Here is a 19,774-nt window from a genome sequence, read left to right on the forward strand (position 1 = left end):
ATCTACTCAGATATAATACCGTGTGCAATCTTGCCACTTTTTCCACCAATGAGATTAGCAAAATGAGGTATCTAGAGAAATGATTGAAGCTTATTTCTTCAATGTGGGTTCTCATCGAAATACCTGCCTTTGATTTCAAATTGTTTTTCCATTAGCTCGGAGCATGACTGGACACATGAGTCCTCTCCACATCCAGCCTAATGTAACTATTTCAAGAGAGTTTGCAGCTCATATCTCGAACACCAAATTGCTTCATCCTGGGATGCCTCACAGTGCTTTTTACAGATTCCGATGTGGGTATATGTGCCCTCTAAAGCAAAGGCAAAATGGCTCTTGCAACTCAATACAAATTACCTGCCCTGGATCACATATTCTTGAAAAACAGAGTAGTAATATGTGAATAAATGGTTTTCTTTGTAAATTATCTCTTATTCATCTCTATTCTTCTTTGAGACCCTTATTATTCGGAATCAAATTCTGGAGGTTTGCATTTGGTATTATCTTCTTGATTGTGTATGTGAATATGCATGCTGTGAGTTTTTTCTTTAAAGACTGTTTGATTTGAGATATTTCCATTACAACACCCCCTTCACTTTAGTCGTGTGCGCATGCATGTAGAGATCAGAAGACAGCCTAGGGTCAGGAGCCATGTACCTTGTTATTTGAGACACAATGTGTTATTGGCCTGGGGCTCACTAATTTGGCTAGGCTGGTTGGCCAGAGAACCCCACCCCTCCCCCACCAGACTGGAAGTACTTGCAACCACATCTGGCTTTTTAAAAAAAAAATGTATCTTAATTCTTTTGGCAGTTTCATGCATGTGTATACTGGATTTAAGTCATTTTTACCCTATGACCTTCTTTGATTGAAAGCTCCCTTCTTCCCCAGCAGCTTCTCCTCCACTTTCATGTCTGTGTGTGACGCCCTGAGTTTAGTCAGGGTTGCTTGAAGGAGCATGGGCAGGAGGTTATTTAGTGGAGCATGACAACTTATGGGTGGCTATGCTACTAAAGAAAGGGACACCCCTCCCCAGCTACTATTGACCATCTACTCCTGCAGGGCCTAGAGAGATGGCTTAGAACTAAGAGCCTGTAGTGCTCCTCTGTAGGACCTCAGATTAACAATGGCATGGGATGGCTCACAATTGCCTGTAACTGTAACTCCGGCTCCAGGAGGGTTCAACTTCTTTGGCCTCTTTTCTGTGGGCACCCACACTCATGTACACACACCTACACGTAATTAAAAATAATCTTAAAAACTTTAAAAATAAAAGAAAAAGAACACTCAAAATCCAATAAAAAAAACAAAAGGACCCCTTTGGAAGGGATGACCCCATTTCCTACTTTGATGAAATGCTGAGTGTAGCCACCACATGATGTCCAGAAGATATCTTTTTGCAACTCACTTCCCTGTCCTCCACTTCTTCTATTCTTTTTATCCCCACTTCTAAGATTTCCTAAGCCTTGGAGAGGGTGATGCAGATGTCACACTTAGGGCTGAGGACTTCACCATCCCTTATTCCCAGCACTTTGACTAGTACCAGTTTCTGTGTCAACCACTTCCCATGCAATAAGAAACTTCTCTGACAAAGGCTGAGTCGCATTAGTCTATGGAAATAACCATGAGGATTTAGAAGGCAGCTTGATCACATGTTTGTTTAGCAAAACAACAGTAGTGAGTTTCCCCCAGGGCCTATGGTCTTCCCTGGTTTACTCAGCTTATATAGAGTTCCATCCTGTGGATCAGGCCTCGAAGCCAATCAGGAATAGGTTGGTTACCCATAATGCTTAGTAGCATTTTATGTTTTTATGTATGTTCTGGGGATTGAACTCAAGTTTCTTCTGCTTAGACAGCAGGAACCTTGCCAACTAAACCCTCTTTCCACCCCTAGTCTTGAGTTTTTAAGTGCCTCTGAGAACTGAGCTTCCTGGACATATCATATATATTAATAATTCTATCAGACTCTGTGAAGAGCCCAGTTCCCTGGGTCCCTTTACTGTTGTGAGTATTGGGGCTGGTGGGAGTCGAAGTCCTCGGAAATTAGTCCAGTTAAATGAGTCTTAATATCATAGAACAAAATAAAATGAGGTTCCCCCTAGCTTTTTTTGTTAAAGACGATTGTCCTTGAATTCATAGGCAATTATCTCTGAATGTTTAACCCCGAGTGTCAGCTAATACAAGGGCTCTAAATCATACATGACCTTTCCCTTTTAGTTTTCATCTTTCTCTCACTTTTCTCATTAGAGCAAGCTATAAACGAAGTCTACGTTGCCTTCCCAGTGTGTCAGGAAATTCCCAAGATGATAAAATAGAACTGTTGGTACTGACCTGGATGTGCTAGCCGGTGGCTGTGGTCCTTTAACAGGCTTCTTCAGTATTTGTTCAAGAGAACTAGATATGCTACTGTCGGTGATGTGATTCCCTCTGATGGATGAAATAGATGTGGAGTTGACTCTCCTTATCTCTTTAGTCTTTGGCTTGAGCATCCGGACTAGCTAGATGAATTTGCATCGCTGTGAGCAGGGCCATGCATGTGGTTGCCTGCTGTAGAAATGCTTCTGGGCCTGATGATTAATACTGTTATAGTGCAGAGAAGTCACTTAATGCATGGAAAGTCCAAATGTAGCTGCCTCATCTGAAAACAACTGCTAAGTCAGATAATCTTCACTTAGTCTGTAGCTTTCAGTTCCTAATATGATGAAGTCTGGAGGTTACATCAGCAAAATTAGTAAATAATACCTTTTACATAAAATTTTGGAAAAATTGGAAGCATTCCAATTGAGAAATAGTGTACGTGTGCATGTGTGTGTACGCACACAAGCCTGTGTATACTATGTTTTGGAAAGAACTTCCTGTTGTCTCCACATCCCCTTTCCTGTAGGTCTCTTTTGGGCCAGACTCTGTTACTTGCAGCAATTTCTGTGTTCCTGCTGCTGTGTTAACTTCTTTATTTTAGCATATAAGTATGCCCAACTCTCTCCCATTCTTTTCTCAATCCTATATCCTTCTTTAGCAATGGCCCACTTTCTCCCCTTCCATTTTAAGCTAAGTTCTAAGAGTCTCCTGCCATCCTTATCCCTCTGCAGTCTTCTGCCTTCCTCCTCCCCACAATCACTCATTGTCTGAGGTCACTGATGAATTCCTGTTTGCAGGGTGCACAGTTGTTGACCTCCTCACCAGCTCTTGTGCTGTGGATTCCATCTTGCTCCTTGAGAGGCTGCCTCCATTGGCCTCCCTGTCAAAGTACTCCTTCCCAGGCTTCTGCAAAAATCCTTTCTGGCACAGTTTCTCAGGGGTCTTTTCTGTTTCCCAGCTGTGCCGTCCTGGACTCCCTTTTAATCCTATCTCCTGAAACCCACAGTCTGAGACAGGAATCTTCTGTACACGCTTGGAGGCTCCATTTGGCCATACCCACAGCTCCTATCTCCTCAGCAAAAGCACTTCTCTCCTTCCTCCCTCAGCAAAACAGCTTCCAGTTACACATTTGACTTAGTGGGGAAACTGAGTAATGCAGGCTTCTGTGTGATTCACCTTGACCTGAAGATTGAGGTGAAGATCTTTCTGGTAGAAGGTCCCTCTTTCTAACCCTTACATTCTTCTTAGACCTCTTTATTTCTATTCTAGTCTTTTAAACAAAAAGATTGCTCCCTTCAATCCTTTTCTGCTCACTGTGATCCTTTAAAGTCCCAGCCCTCACCATGTCATTGTCTTTCTTAGGGCATTTCTGTGGCACCCTACTTCTTAAGTAGATTCAGCTTGACAATCAAGGCACACACATCCTGATGGCTGGCTACATCCAAACTCTCTAAGCTCACACTCTGTGGTGTACACTCCCAGACAGAGAAACAGCAAAAGCTCCCTGCCCTGGAGAAGCTGGCTAGGGCACTGTGCATGTTTCAACCTTTGAGAGCCTCCTGCCGCTTCTCCTTCCGCCTGGAATGCCGTCATTCCACCCATTTCCACTTCTTCCCATTAACCTCTGACTTCCCATTCTTGGAGGCCTTTCCTGCCCAGGGGTCCTGCCAGGATCCTCACCCTGCATGTATATCCGTATGTTACTACTATGTCTTTCCAAATCTTCAGGGGCAGGAACACTGACTGCAACATACCGTGAGCCCAACAACTGCTTAATGCAATGAAGTATGTGCTGATTTTAGGTTCTTAACTACAGTGACAAGTTGCAAAGGTATCTGTTAAATTCATAGGACATAAAATAATCAGAAGTATTTTCTGATGAATGAATGCAAGAAATCATCCATGCTTTATTGAATCTATTAGTAGTAAAATCAATGCTAGCATAAGTATTTTTAAGGGACACCAGATTTGCTTTTCAGACATCAGTGGCTCTACCAGCATAGTCCCTTAAGTGATGGCATCCCCTGAGGTACCTTTCGCTGGACAGAGCTATCTCAGGCATCTTACTGCTGCCAGAGCAGGCCCTGCACATCGAGGTCCTCTGTAACCCATCTCCTTCCTATTCAGACTTTAAGGAGGAATGACCTCAGGCACCCCCGCAAGTTCAGTCCATTTTCTCAAGAGCCTATCTCTGATGGGTCAACTGGTGTGATCCAAGCCACAGTAGAACAGCCCTGGCTGCCTGTCCTGATCTTGGTGTTTGTGTCCTTACACTGTGTTTCCTCTGTGGTCAGTATGCCCAAAGGAAACCATTTCAGAGAATGTATTCCCACTTCAGTTTGCTTCCAGGGAGAGGATTAGCAAGCCCTATCTGTCCTGTTGCCCTGTTGCCATGCCTCTTCTAGGTACAAGAGCACAGCCCAGTCTCTAAATGTCTGTAGGAAAATCTCTTCTCTTTCATTTACATTAAAAAGCATCTCTACAGGAGATGCATTTTAATAGGTCCCACTTGCCCCTCTTGGGAAATTTATTTTCCCACTTGGCGTCAGTATGTTTATGTCACAACTTCCTTCCTCTTGGAGAGAAAGGCTGATTGACGTTATCGCTCTTAAAAGTCTGTATTTTAACAGCCACCACTAAATCTTTTGGACATACATGTTCTCCAGATACAGTAGGCTCAGTCCCTTTAGCTTTTCCACATATATTGCATTTTCCAGTTTTTATGGCTGTCTAGATTGACCTCATATAAATTATGGTGTTCAGCACTGGAGCGTGATGCAGGGAGACAGTAGATGACATGCTTCTGGAGGAACAGAGTCTCTTTTCTAGGGAGGGGGAAAGTAAATCATGCAAAATTCATTGACATAGTTAGCAACACTAAGTAGACACAGAACTACCTTTAGCTGTGCACTAATGCTGAAGAAGTAGTGGAGGTGACAGACGCCAGAGCTGCTGAGATGCTGTGAAAAGAATAGCAGGGCTCAGGAGGAAGACACTGGAAATGCCCTTCATTGCTCATCAGTTGTGTTCATTAAAGCAGCAAACTCAGCACTTACATAAAACCTGCCTTCTCGCAGGTAAAGCACAAGCCTAAGGACTCTGGCTGCCTAGTGGAATTCAAGGGCATGCCAGGATGATTTAGTTTATGAATAATTATTGCATCCTACTAATTCTAACCATATACATCATAGGATTTTAGACCAGAAAGAGTTTTAAGTATCAAAACATAACAGGTTGCAGCTGCTGTAGATTATGTCAGTCAGCTTCCTTCAGTCCTAAACTGACTGAAGCTTCTCTACAATAATGCAAGAGGTCAGATGGAATGGCGAGACCACTGTCTAGCACACCACACACTGTGTCACTGTTCTGGCACTGCTGCCTCTTTGCTTTTATTTAAGAGACTTCATTATCAAGCATTTACCTTTCAAAATGATGGTTCCTTCCTTCCATCTACTCCCACCATCCTCTTTCTTCCCTATTAGAATATGATATTGCATGTCGCTACCCATAAAATCCCACTAAAAACCATGTCCTAGATTTTTCTTTTCTGCATGTGTTTGGGTCTCAAGTGGCCTGCAAATACTTAAGAATGTCCAACAACAAGACCCCAATCCATAAATACAGTGTTATATTCTGGAAAGGATCCTAGAATGAATGAGAAGCACAAGTGAAATAATTGGAATTTGAATAAATACTGTAACTTCCATAGTCATTAATTGCTTGGTTTTGACCACTATCCTATGGGTATGTGAGCTGTAAATATTTGGGGAGGCTGGATCAATGCTACAAGGATATGAGCTTTTTTTTCCTTTATCCTTTTGGTTTTTATAGACATGGTTTCTCTGTGTAGCCCTGGCTGTCCTGGAACTCAGAGATCTGCCTGCTTCTAGGTGCCACCACCACCCTGTAAGGCTATGAGCATTTTACAAACAACAAGGAAACATAGACACCAACTTATGTATGAATGTCCTTTTCAAAACATCAATTTTCCTGCATGAGAAAAATTGTAGACCACCAAAGTATACATTTTGATAGCTCTAGACATTGTAACATAAAGAATTAGCCCTTATCTATTTTCATCTCCCTTTCCCTTCGGTTTCTGTTCCATCTATTCCATCAATCCTCACAGCTCCAGCAATCTCCACTCTGTGCTGATGTAAGACGTCCCTTACCCCTGTCTGTCTCTGGGTGTTGAGCACATAGAGGTATAACATGGTTATCCTCCCTCTTGATAGCCTAATCCCATGCTTGCCAGTGGCATCACCATCCAGTCCCCTACACCAGACTTCAGAGTCATCTTCGACTCCTTCCTCACTTTCACTTATTTTAAACGTCAGAATTTAGAAAAAGACCCTTATATGTGTACACCTGCCCCTTTCTTTATCCCATTGTCATTATCCTAGAAAGAGCTAGTATCCTGTCAGGAATACCTGCCCTGGCTGAATTTAGGAGGTTTACAAGTGGAGAACAGCCTAATGAAGCAAAACTAGACCAGACTAGAAGATGCCCTACCTGTCTGTCTGTCTGTCTGTATGTATGTATGAGACTTGAGATTGGGTCCCCAGCACCCATGTAAAAAGTTGGTAGAAGCCAGGCATACTTGTGATCTCTGCCCTGGGGAGGCAGAGACTGGAGTATCTCTGAGGTGTACTGGCCAGCCAGCTCAACCAAGTTGGTAAGCCCAAGGCCAGTGAGAGACCCTGCCTAAAAAATTAGGGGAGAGCAATCAATTTCTGGCCTCCACATGCACATGCGTGCACATGCTTGCACGTGCCCGTGCATGTGTGCACAAAGATCAGTGATTATTTTGCTGCTGCCCTAAAAAGATAATACACAATTATACCAAAGAACACAAATACAATAGCTAAATTAGATGGTCAACTCGAATCCACTTCACTCCTTCCTGTGCCCAACTCCAAGAATCTGGAAAGAGCACAGTCCTTTGTCCTTATAGATTCTTGATCTTGAATCCCAGCTTCATGATCCTGAGCACATTAGTGTTTACCTCTGAGCCCATTTCTTGTTCTGTAAAATGGATACTTAATGCTCAGAATAGCTGTCAGGGCAGGGTGAACTTACGTGTGCTGAGCTAAAAGTGGGCTCCTCTTACTGTTTGTTATTGGTGCTTTACACTGAGGAATGGTCCCCTGCTCACCTCTGTCCTGTGTGTGTTAATGAAGTGGATGTTGGCTGTATGTACCCCTTGATCCCTGAAACTATGGCCCTTCTCTAGTGAGGAATGGTCCCCTGCTCACCTCTGTCCTGTGTGTGTTAATGAAGTGGATGTTGGCTGTATGTATCCCTTGATCCCTGAAACTATGGCCCACTTTGTAAAACGGGCCTTTCTCTAGGAAAGCTGCTGCACCATGGCAGCACTTTCCCTGTCTACTGCCAGCTGCACAGGGCCTGTGCTCTGCTTCCTGCCACAGAGCAGCCCTGGACCATTGGACATGAAGGGAGCCTGGCCTCAGAGCCCAAGTTCTATTTCCCTTGTCACTTGGTCTATGGATGGAGCTGTGTTTTGAAGAAGAACTCTTCCATTCCTACTCTACTTTCCTACAGTTCCAACCTAGAATGTAGCTATTTGGTCCTCTGTGAGCCAAGTTTTTGTCCAGCTGATTCATTACCCAGTTTTTCAATATTGTACAGTGCCAGATAGATAGATAGATAGATAGATAGATAGATAGATAGATAGATAGATAGATAGATAGATAGCATGTGCTTGATCAGCATTAGATGGACAGAGAACTAAGTATGTTCATCTCTAGAGTTTGGCAACTAACCTGTCCTTAACTGGAAGACTCAATAATGAATTTCCCAGCAAGTTATATATTAGGCCAGGGCTTCTAAACCTTGGCTGTGCTAGTAATAGAATTTTTGCTTTGCAATCACTTCTGTTCTCTCCCCATGTATGTGTTTCTTCACTTCCTAAAACTGCCCAGTGATTCTGATGGGTAGCTAAAGTTGGAATTTGCATTCTAAAAGGCTATGTCCTATGCTTCAGTTCTAACATTTTCTGTTTCCAGGCTGTTGTCTAATTACCAGTTCGATTATATCCTGTAGCCTTACTTGGCTCCTTGCTTCTTGAACTCAGATACAGAGACCTGCTGGTGCTTGGCATCTAATGGGTAGTCATACATGTTAGTTGAATAAATTGGTGGTTTAATTTTGAATACAAGATAGGGCTGGAAGAAGAGTGCAGTCACTAAAGGCTAAGGCTCACAAGCAAACCACAAGAATATTGTATAGCACCAAGTAAGACAGAGAGAAAATGGTAGCAATTGTGAGTTTGAGTTTGGATTTTATTTGTATGTATAGCTTACTTTTTATTGTTTCTTTTGTTTTTTTTTTTCTTTTGAGTCAGGGTCTCACTATAGAGTCCAGGTTGACATCCAACTTAAGATTCCCTTTCCTTAACCTCCAAATACTGAGATTATAGGTGTGTGTGTGTGTGTGCGCGTGTGTGTGTGTGCGTGTGTGTGTGTGTGTGTGTGTGTGTGTGTGTGTGTGTGTGTTGTTTCTAATTACTTTGCTCCCTTTCCTGGGGCTGCTTATATACAATTATTGTTTCTTATTCACTCACTGCCGTCTATCTAGATCCTAGAAATTGACAACAGCTAATGAAATTTATTGTAGAGTCTCGGTTTACAGTTTTATGCTGTTGTTACTATCTGTGTCCAAAATCTAAGGGTAATTTCAATATGCCCTTTAGAGAATATATCATTAATGTGGCATCAGTAGGACTGTCTCCCTGCCCAAGGGGTTTAAAGAGAAACACACAGGTTGCCACTCTAATATTTAACTCCAAAATTTGTTAGATTAGATATACAGTTGTATTGACTACTTTTCTATTGCTGTAACAATAAGGCAACCTAAAAAGAAAGCATTTAATTGGCCCTGCATTTTCAGAGGGTTGGGGTCCATGATGGCAAAGCAGAGGCATGACAGCAGGGACAGCTGAGAGCTCACATCTTGATCCATAAGCAAAATATCAAGAGAGAGGCATGATTCTTTTAAAACTTCAAAATCCACCCCTAATGACAATACCTCCTTTAACAAGACTATACCCACTAATCCTTCCCAAACAGTTCTACCAAAAGGTGACCAATCTCCAAACATGTGAGCCTATTGGTGCCATTTTTATCCAAACATTATTGTAACAGCTACAAAGATGTTAGAGATTGCAAATTCAGTTGTCCTTGTTACAGCATAGTGGCTGGCTAGCATAGAAGCTGGGTTTGAGATGTATGTAAAACACACAATTTGTTAAGAGTCATAACTACTACAGGAAACCAGACGTAGGTCCAGGCATAGTGGTGCACTCCTGTAATCCCAGCATCTGCCAAGGCTAAAGTAGGAGGATTTTAAGTTCAAGGCCACAGTGGGCTACATATCAAAAACTTATCTCCAAAAACAAAAAGATCAAAAACAAAACAAAAAAATCGTCTGTGTCCTAGAACACTACATAATAGTATAGCATTTCAGATAAAATCATAAATGAAAATTCATATTTTCATAGTATTTATTTAAAAAGAAATATATCCAAGTGTTAAAGGGATTGGGAACGTAAACAGAGGTGACAGAAAAGGACTGAGGGCAGAGGAAAAGGATTCTGAGTGAGGTTTAGCGTGGAAAAGTGTGTCTTGTAGGACCATTAGTCACTTGTGTATCTGCTTTGTCTCCAGAATTTTCCCCAGAGAATACCTCCTGCAACAGATCCACCTGTACTCTCTTGCTGACCTGCAGCAGGTAAGTGCGCAGAGGCCTTTTCATTATTGTTTTCTGTCAGAAGTCACTTTGTAGATTATGACTTTAGCTTGGAATTAATGTGTCATTGTGGTAGTTTCTTCACATTCAATTAAACTTCTTCATGATAGGAGGGAGATTTAGTATAAAAAGGTACTAGGAGACGAGGACAAACACCGACAAGAATGGAGTCACTGGAGCTCTCATGCACCGCTTGTGGGGTATTGGGACAGCCATTTGGAGAGCAGGTTAGCAGCTCTCAGAAGGTTTGAGTTACCATATAATCCAGAGATTCCACTCCCAAGTATATGCCCAAGACAATGAAAAACGTATGTCCTTATGAAAACTTGTACAGGAATTCAGGGTAGGGTGATATGCCCTCACAGTTCCAGCTATGTAGGAGACTGAGGCAGCACAGCTCCATAGCAAACATAACAAAACCCTGTCCCAAAAACAAACGAAGCAAAACCTTTGCAAGAATGCCCAGTGCAACATGATTCACAATTAAAAATTTAAAAAGTGGGGAACAGGTTGGGTGATAGTGGCACACACCTTTATTGCCTGCACTCAGAAGGCAGATTCAGGTGGATCTCTGTGAGTTCAAGACCAGCCTGATCTAGAGAGCAAGTTTACAGGACAGGATCCAAAGCTACAGAGAAACTCTTTTTCGGGGGGGGGGGGGATTGGGGAACAACCCAGATGTTCATCAACTGATCTGATAGGTGTTGTTTATCGTTATTATATAACATTAATGAGCCAAAATGAGTGAAATCGTGATACACACTACAACATGGATGAGCCTTTGAAACATCATGCTAAGAATCCAGAGAGGGAAAAATATGTATCATTGTAACATTGGCATGTCCACAATGAGCAAATTCATAGTGACAGGAAGCAGATTAGTGGGGAAAGAATGGAGGTGAGGATAGACTGCCAATAGATGTGGATTTCTTCCAGGACTGAACTAGACAGTGATGAGGCCTTGTGACTATACCAAAGATAAATGGATTGTTTTTTAATCATGAATCTAATGTGATATGAATTTTTGAACTGTAAATTATGTGAAGAATAAAAAGATATGGAAAGGGCAGTGAGTGAATGCACAAAGCCTTCAGATGTGCTGAAATCTAACAGCTGAGTGACTTTTAAAGTTTAATAAAGCATAACAGAGCACAGAAGAGAGTCAAAACCAGCCTTTACGATTTTGTTAGTGTGTGTACTTTTAATGATTGACCAGGTTAGATCCAGGAAGAAACCAAGGTTTTGTGTGCTCAGCCCTAAGTTCTGAGTATGCTTAGCTTTGGTTAATCATTTAAATCAACACCCCCTCCCTAAGAAGCTGCTAGACACTGAATGGAAGCATTGCTTTACTCTCTAAACAAATACGGAATCTGGAAGAGTCAATCAAAAAATAATTGTGAAAACTTTCAGGAATCTGAAACAACTTTGAGTCTGTCCTTGTTTCCCTCTGGTTATTTTACCCAAAAGAAATGAGCGCAGCTTAAAAACTCACCCATGTCCTTCAGTCATTTTTCAGACTTTATGTTACTTTTCAAGGTTTCTGGTTTATGTCTTTTTTGAGTTTAAAATTAAGGCTTTTTTGTTCCTTTTCATTTGGAGATAAGACAGCTATTTTAAATGGAAGAAATAACGTAGCATTTAGTTGGGCAGACCTGAGAGAAGTCTTGTGTGAGTCTCTACTTCTTGTCAAATTTAGACCTACTTGCTCCTTCAGTCCTGTGCACCTTTCCCATAGGCAAGTACCCACAGAATTGCTGGCCAGGGCCTGGAGGGGTGTGCTCCAACTACAGTCACATAGTGATATTCTAGGGGCAACTGATTGAATTTTCTGATACATATTTATTTATCTTAGCAGTCTGTGTGGTCATGGTAGCTGAGGACCCAGACACTGTCATTGAGAAGTGTGTTTAAAGGCACCAGACATTCTTTTAAAGGAAGTATAAAACAGAGCGTCTCCCCCTTTAAGGAGGCCCTTCAAACTGAGCTATGGTGTCAGAGGAGAGAGAATTGGCAGTAATTCCATATTCATTTTAGGGTGTCAGTGTCGTGTATCCATTTGGACTAATAACGCCTGCTTCTTATAGCTTCCCAATACCCTGCTGTCTCCTCACACGGCCCTGTCTTTTTCCTTCTTATGATAATCAAACCATACAAGCCAAGCAGCTTACTTAAGTCAGTGACAGCGGTGTTCTTGGTGGGCCAGGCCATTAGCCCCCAGAGCCCCATAAGTAGCTTAATCAGTTTTCAGCTGGGCAGTGGAGTGATAGAAGCAATCCCAGCTTATCAAACTCACCGTGGGCGGGGTGGGGGGATGGGAGCTCAATGCATCCATTTATGTAGCAGCTCACTCTACCCTGGTTCTTTGTGCCTGGCTTTAAGAGCCCCAAACTTACCATTTTAGAGGAAGTTTAATTCAATTACTGCTTCTGCCTGAGGTGGACTAAATAGCATTTGGTTTTTGATCTGTCTGTATCTTGGCTGTCAGCCCTGCTCATCTCCCTTTGGTTTCTGGGCAAATAACAAGTATGTTTTCTAGGGTTGAACTGTTCTCAGATATAGGGAAAGGAAAGGACCTGTAGCAAGAAAAAAATAATACTAGCGTCTTTTGTTAAAGAGTGTATCAGGATAGCAGGACTCCTTTCTGTCTGGCCAGCCATAGGCTTCCATGGAGCTGAGACTTCCCTGTCTCTCCTTTCCAGTCTTTTGTACCCTTCAAGACTGCTGAAGTCAGCAGTTTTCTCCCGTGTGATTCCATTCCTTACTCATAAGGGCTTCTATAAAAGCAAACTATCCCTTCCTTCCTTCCTTCCTTTCCATCCTTCCTCACTCTTTTCTTTTTTTGATTTTTTGAGACAAGGCTTCTCTGTGTAACAGCTTTGGCTGTCCTGGAACTTGCTTCATAGACCAGTCTGGCCTTGAACTCACGGAGATCCTCTTATCTCTGCCTCCCAAGTGCTGGGATTAAAGGCATGCGCTGCCACCTCCCAGCTCATGTTACATTTTTATAACACCTCTCAAAGTTTTAGCAAATGTACCCAATCAACAATGGCTGGAGATTTTTAGCTACCTAATAGATCTTTTGTTGCAGTCAATAAATTATTTTTTAATTTTCTGCACCCTTGGGATATATCCATTCTTACTATGGTATACTTGACTATGTGGGAATAAATTGCAAGCACTGACAATTGCTTTCCTGTTGTGCTGAGAGCTAACCACCTGCAGCTATTGGCCATGTGTGTGCTGGTACTAAGTCCTCAATGGCCCATGTTTCTCCAGTACTAAACTGCTCTCTGAATATCACATGCATGGAAGGTAGCAGTTGAACAGCACATTATGTGACTAGCTAGTTGGCAGCATTTTCTGGAGCATAAAATAGAGCCAAGGATCACTCTGACCTAGTTAATGGCAGGGCCAAGGAAGTAGCATATTAGGGAAGGCAAAGGTTCTTCAATTCCTGAGAGATATAGGACACACCAGCTTGATACACTCATTTCTTAAAACTGGATTCCAGATGAATTCTGTTCAGCGAAAAGGGGATTTGAAAATGGTATTCAGGCTGAAGTGGTGTTGGACGCCTTTAATTCCAGCATTCAGGAAGCAGAGGCAGGTGGGTTATTCAAGCCCAGCCTGGTCTACAGTGTGAGTTCCAGGACAGCCTGGGCTACAGAATGAGACAATGGCTCTAAGAAGGAAAGAAAGTTTAGTTTTTTAAAGACATTTTTATTCCTGTGTATCTGTGTTTGCCTGTGTGTGTGCATGTGTGTGTGTATCCACAGAAGCCAGAGAAGAGCATCACATCCCCTGAGGCTGAGGTCATAGGCAGTCATGAGCCATCCAGCATCAGTGCTGGGAGCAACTCATGTCCTCCGTAGCAAGAGTTCTTAGCTGTTGAGCATCTTTCCAGCCCCTATTATTGATTTTTTTTTTTGTGGGGAGTTTGTTTTGTTTGGGGTGTTTTTTTGTTGTTAATTTCTTACAAAAAGAATTATAGAGACTTTCCTTTAGTAAAAATGCATACTGTTCTTCAGACTCTCAAAGCAGTTTCTAAAAGGCTAAGCAAGCAACTACTAAGCATTTGTGAACACATGGACATGTAAAAGTGAAAATTTTTTGGTTTTGTTTCATTTTTCGAGACGGGGTTTCTCTGTGTAGCCGTCCTGGCCATTGGGCTCGATATATTACTTTTAATGAAGAAAAGAGATGGAAAAGTTGAGGATTTTAAGTAGTGGAGTGAGTGGGAGGGATGCCAACGAGGAGAGCTTGAAGACCTGGAGAGCCATGAAAATGTTGAGCTGTAACCAAATGGTGGCAACTGTTTGTCTGATGTTGAAGCAATGAGCATTCGGCTGAGCAACTGATGTCTCACAAAACAATGTGCATACTCGACAAATCTGTGGTTGGATAGACACATGGAAGAAGGAGGGTGTGTGTGTGTGTGTGTGTGTGTGTGTGTGTGTGTGTTATCCTGAACTCACTAACTTCTCCCCTAAAATAAAAACAAATGAATTAGCATTATAGTCTTGAAATAAAACAAAGGTAGAAAGGTTCATCTGTGAAACAACAAATAAATGACCTCTGATTTTTTATTTGATTTTGTGTGTGTGTGTGCGCACACCCATGCACATGTATGCATAAAGCAGAGGAGTATGCCATGTATTGTCTTAGTTAGGGTTTTATTGCTGTGAAGAAACACCATGACCAAAGCAACTCTTATAAAGAAAAACATTTAATTGGGGCAGGCTTGCAGTTCAAAGGGTTAGTCTATTGTCAGCATGGCAGCACACAGACAGACATAGTGCTGGAGAGGAGCTGAGAGGCCCACACTGGATCTTTAGGCAGCAGGAAGAGACTGAGACACACTAAGTTTGGTTTGAGCTTCTGAGACTGCAAAGCTCACCCCTGGTGACACACTTCCTCCAATAATATCACACCTACTCCAACAAGGCCATGCCTCCTAATAGTACCACTTCCTATGGGCCAAGCATTCCAACACATGAGTCTTATGGGGGCCATTCCTATTTAGACCTCCACAGGTGTCTTCCTCTATCCATTTCCATCTTATTTTTTGATTCAGAATTTCTCACTAAACCTGAAGCTAGCCATTCAGGCTTGGCTGGCTAACCAGCAAGCTACTGGGAGCCAGGACTTGCTTTTACATAAGTGCATGGGATTTGAACCCAGGCCCACTTGCTTTCACAGCAAGTTCTCTTACTCACTGAGCCATCTCTCCAGTCCCCTGATCTCTAGTTCAGATTGTCAAAATAATTGTGAGTTGTTTAATGTTGCCCAGTTTTTGTTTTTGAGACAGGGTCTTGCTACGCCTCCCAGGCTGACTTCAATTTCAGTCCTCCTACATCAGCCTCCAGAGTGCTGGGATTGCAGGAATGCACTACCAAGCCCAGCTAATGTTGCCGTCTTTCTGAATACTCACTAAATGTCCCTGGATGGCTAACTTCTCAGCAAAAGTTTTAGCTAGTCCCCCTATTCATAGAGCTTTTGTCATCAGTGTGACATAAATGTCTGTCAGAAGTGTTTCGCATGGGAACAATGTGTCTGTGGCCCACTTCAGAGGCTTCCTGGCGTTGTAGCTAGTGAGTAAGTTCACAAAAAGGCCATGCCCAAGGCAGTTCAAGGCCAGTCTTTGAAGACATGTTTTGCTGAATTCTTCAAGGATGCTGGTGAATCACTTTGTATGCCCTGCCCCCACCAAGCAAACAGAATCACAGAGTGTTGTTCTCTGTGGGCACTCTTCACAGAGTCAGTAGACAAAGGCAAGGCCTAAGTGGGCACTCAGGGCAGCTGCCCTTCTGCCAAAGCACTAACAGGTGATGACCTTTATTCACATGTGGGTTGATGTCATTGAGTCCACAGCCAGCAGGAACACAGCGCCTCAGTGCCCACAACCAAGTCACCAATCCCCAAGCCTCAGGAGGCTAAGGAACTTGTATTCATAGCCTCAGCAGCCCCGACCCCTGCACCATTGTCCACCCAGGCATTATTGGGCAGAATAACTAATTAGGAGCATTCGGATTTAACAAGCAGAGACACAAAGAGTGACAGCTCGTCTAGTCTGCTATAGCTACTACGCCTTCAGAAACCCCTGGACACACTCTGGGATGAGGCAGGAACAAGCTGCCAGTAAGACATCACTAAATCTGTTAGCTGCTCTAGCCAGGGCTGTTCTATACAATTTATGAACTAGGAAAAAAGACCACAGGTATTTGGGAAAGTGCTTTTTAAGCAAATGAAGTTTTATAAAGTGAATATGCATACTTTCCTCAAAGGTTTTTTCCCCCCTAGGTGGTGGGAAGTGGTTGAATGTTAATCTTTGAAGGCCTGATTAGTAACAGTCTCAAAGGAGCCCGTGTTTCTTGAGTAGGTGCTGAGCAGTTCATACCTCTTGCTCAGACTCTAGGCTGTTACTGATCTTGTGTTGAGGGGCGAGGGGCAGAGTGATAAGTACCACCAAGTACAAGTACTAGATCCAGAACAGAAGTCTTTGGTCTTGGGCATCTGTGCCTCCCACTGACCATAATGACTGGGATTTTGGATTTAGGTTTGGTTTAGTTTAGTTTAGTTGTTGATTTATTTTTTATGACTTGTTGATGGAGATAGTTAGCTGAGGAGGATAAACAGATAAAGAACAAGGTGATGGTGAAGATAGTGCTTTATGCTAGCTGGGTAATCTTAGCTCAATGCCCATCTATAGTGTGGTTCACAGATGCTTTACAGGCTGTGGGAAGAGATGGCCAGGGACTGTAGCAGAAAAATGTTGACATCCAAGTACAGAGTTAATGGAAGGCTTTCAAAACCAGGTCAGAATGGTGACTTTTTTATGAATATTGGATAGAAAGTCCCATTGTCCAGGTGAAAAAGATCTCAGTTGAGGTTCCAGAAGCTACCCATAAACCCCTCAGGTACAACACTGTATAATAGCTGAGGATGCAGCCACAGAATTGGAAGGTGGCCAGTTAGTGTTGAAGTCACCTTCCTGGGGTCCAAGTCACTTGGTTCCTAATTATGCTTTGGATTTCAATCATCTGTGTGTTGGTGGTGATTTTTGCATTGCTTCCCATTTATATAAAATCAGTCATAATATGGCCTCATTAAGGAGTTGTTTCTAAAGAACACTTACTGCCAGTGGCAGGCACCTCACACAGAAGTGCTACCTGTCACTAGGAACATGGCCAGAGAGGCTGCAAAGTCTGCCATGCTATATTTGGTTAGTAGGGCATATTTCTATTCAGCATCTATTGCTATACAACAGATTACCCCAAAGCATATAATTTAACACAAGAGTGAATAATAATTGTGTCTCATGATTGTTATAGGTCAGGAATTCCTGAGCAGTTCAGCTGAGCTGAGGCTGCAAGGAGTATGCTGGGTGGGGCCTGTGGTCACCAGCTGAAGCAGTGTCAGCTACTCCCACAGCTGGCAGATGGGGGCCTGTTAGTGGGAGGCCTCTTGTCTTAGCCCACATGGGCCACACTATGGGATATCCGCCCAAGGAGTCCTCATGGTGTGTATAGCTGGCTTGAAAATGGTTTGAGAGAATAAGAGGTAAATGATGCTATTCTTTCCGTGATGTTATTCTTGCAAGTCTAGTTGTTGTCATTTCCCCCATATGCTGATCCTCCAGACGAATTGCTGTAGCTGCTTCAGTGGCACAGCTTGTTAGCAAGTGCAGAAAGAAGAAGAAAAGACTCCTTTTCCCCTTCACTTTTTTCACTTTTGTTCTTGTGTGTATGTTCATGTGCATGTGTGTGTCTGTTGGTGTATCATTTCTTAGGTACTCTCTACCTTCTGCCTTTGGTGTTTTGTGTGTTTCCTTTTCTTTTTTTTTTTTTTGGTCTCTCACTGGTGGCCTGGAGTTCACCATGTAGGCTAGGCTGGCTTGTCGGCAAGCCCAGGAATCTTTAGGAATCTGCCTCACTGCTCTCCCAGAGCTTGTGCTATAAGTGCATGTCCCCACATCCAGCTTTTTTATGAGGGCTCTGGGGATGGAGCAATCTCCCCAACCCTCACTTTTCACATTTTAAAGAATGTGTAAATATAGCTGGGCATGGTGGCACACACCCTTAATCTCAGGAGTCAAAGGTGGGTGGACCTCTGTGAGTCTGAGACTAGACTGGTCTACAGAGCGATTTTCAGGATAGGCAGGGCTGCATAGAGAGACCCTGCCTCAAAACAACACAAAGAGTATAAACATATTATAAAACCACCCTACCCTATAATAATACCACCTCACACCTGCACGTTTATATTTTATCCCTTAAACAACTATGTGTGGCTACCTTTAATTTGAAATGTATTTATTTCCTTACATAGCCCATATGCCACGGTGTGTGTGGAGGTCAAGGGGTAACCTGTGGAAGTTAGCCTTCTCTTTTCACCATGTGGGCTCTAGGGTCAAAATGAGATCACCAGGCTTCAGGAAAGTCCCTAAGCACTGAGCCATCTTGCCAGTTCTGGCCTTTTTTAAAATGATTTATTTTTACTTTTTAAAATCTATGTGTTTGTTGGAGTGTATGCCATATAGGTAGGTATCTGTCGGTAGGCCAAAAGAGTTGGGTAGGTTTTTCTTCTTTTGAGTCAATGTGTTGGACGATTGTCTCAATAAAACATTCATGAATGAGTTCGATGGTGGAGCTCTTCTCAGAACTGAAGGGTTCCAGTGTGCCCAGAATTGTAAAGAATGGAGTTTGTGATTTTCACTTTCTACTTGTGCACCAGAAGCATGAGGCCAGTTCTCTGTTGCCAGACCCCTAGCTGGCTATTTTCTCCATATCCATTCATTCCTAAGCATTCAGAAACTATAGGAGTCCTGGAACTGAGAGGTTCATTTCTCAGGAAAGGACTAGTGTTGCTTCCTGACATGGATATACTCCTGATCTCTTAGAGGTACCTGCGATTCTGCACTACTTGGTGATGTCAGTAGGATTTCACCCCTTCGTGCCAGATGCCAACTCCTTCCACGTTTCCAGCTGGTCTGCAGGGCCACCAGAAGGATAGTAAGAAGACATTCTTCAGTCAGGTGCTGAAGGCCTAAGGAGGTCTGGCACTTTCCAAAGTTCACATACTTGTAGCGCCCTGAGGTGGAACCAGGAAGTACAGCAGCCCTATAGGACAGCTTAGCCCCTGTCCTAGCTGACACCACTGTCTGTCTGTGATCCCGGCTTATAATTCCGTCTGTACTCACAGCTTGCTGTTTTATTTAGGCAGTATCTCCTCTGTCTCCTGAGAAAAAGTTAGAAGGTTGATGGGGCCAGCATTTCACATTGCAGTTTGGTTTGTAACTTCTCATTAAATCTCAGTAAAGCATGAGTGCATTTGCTTCTGGGATGTTAGTTAATATCAGGAATCAATTGTGACAGCAGGGTACCACAAGAGAAGGTATAGGTGGCAGCAATGGTACTTCAGAAACTGTCCAAACATTCTTAAGCCAGGACCTCAGCTGGTGAAATGGGTTTCTTGTCATAGAATTCTGTATTCCAGAGAGTTAGTCATTCATATACTCACACACATAAGAAGAAAGTGGCAAGCAATTTATATTTACCAGGAACTCTTAACAAATGCCAGCAAAGGGGTGGGAAGCTCCCCCAGCCCCCACTGCCACAAACTACCCGTGTGCTAACATGACAGCAGTTAGGAG

At 42.8% G+C, this 19,774-nt stretch overlaps 1 protein-coding gene across 3 annotated transcripts in view; it reads left to right on the forward strand.

Moving 5' to 3' along the window:
• The window catches only part of Plekhm3 (pleckstrin homology domain containing M3), a 151,160-nt gene that overhangs the window by 83,823 nt on the left and 47,563 nt on the right, over positions 1–19,774 (forward strand). For all 3 annotated transcript variants that reach the window (XM_013113798.3, XM_005070565.4, XM_040753447.1), the window contains exon 6: positions 10,041–10,104. In XM_013113798.3, the coding sequence (XP_012969252.1) occupies positions 10,041–10,104 (64 nt within the window). The remainder of the gene's footprint in view (positions 1–10,040; positions 10,105–19,774) is intronic.

This window comes from Mesocricetus auratus, unplaced genomic scaffold (assembly GCF_017639785.1).
Source record: "Mesocricetus auratus isolate SY011 unplaced genomic scaffold, BCM_Maur_2.0 Super-Scaffold_100010, whole genome shotgun sequence".
Taxonomy (NCBI): Eukaryota; Metazoa; Chordata; class Mammalia; order Rodentia; family Cricetidae; genus Mesocricetus; species Mesocricetus auratus.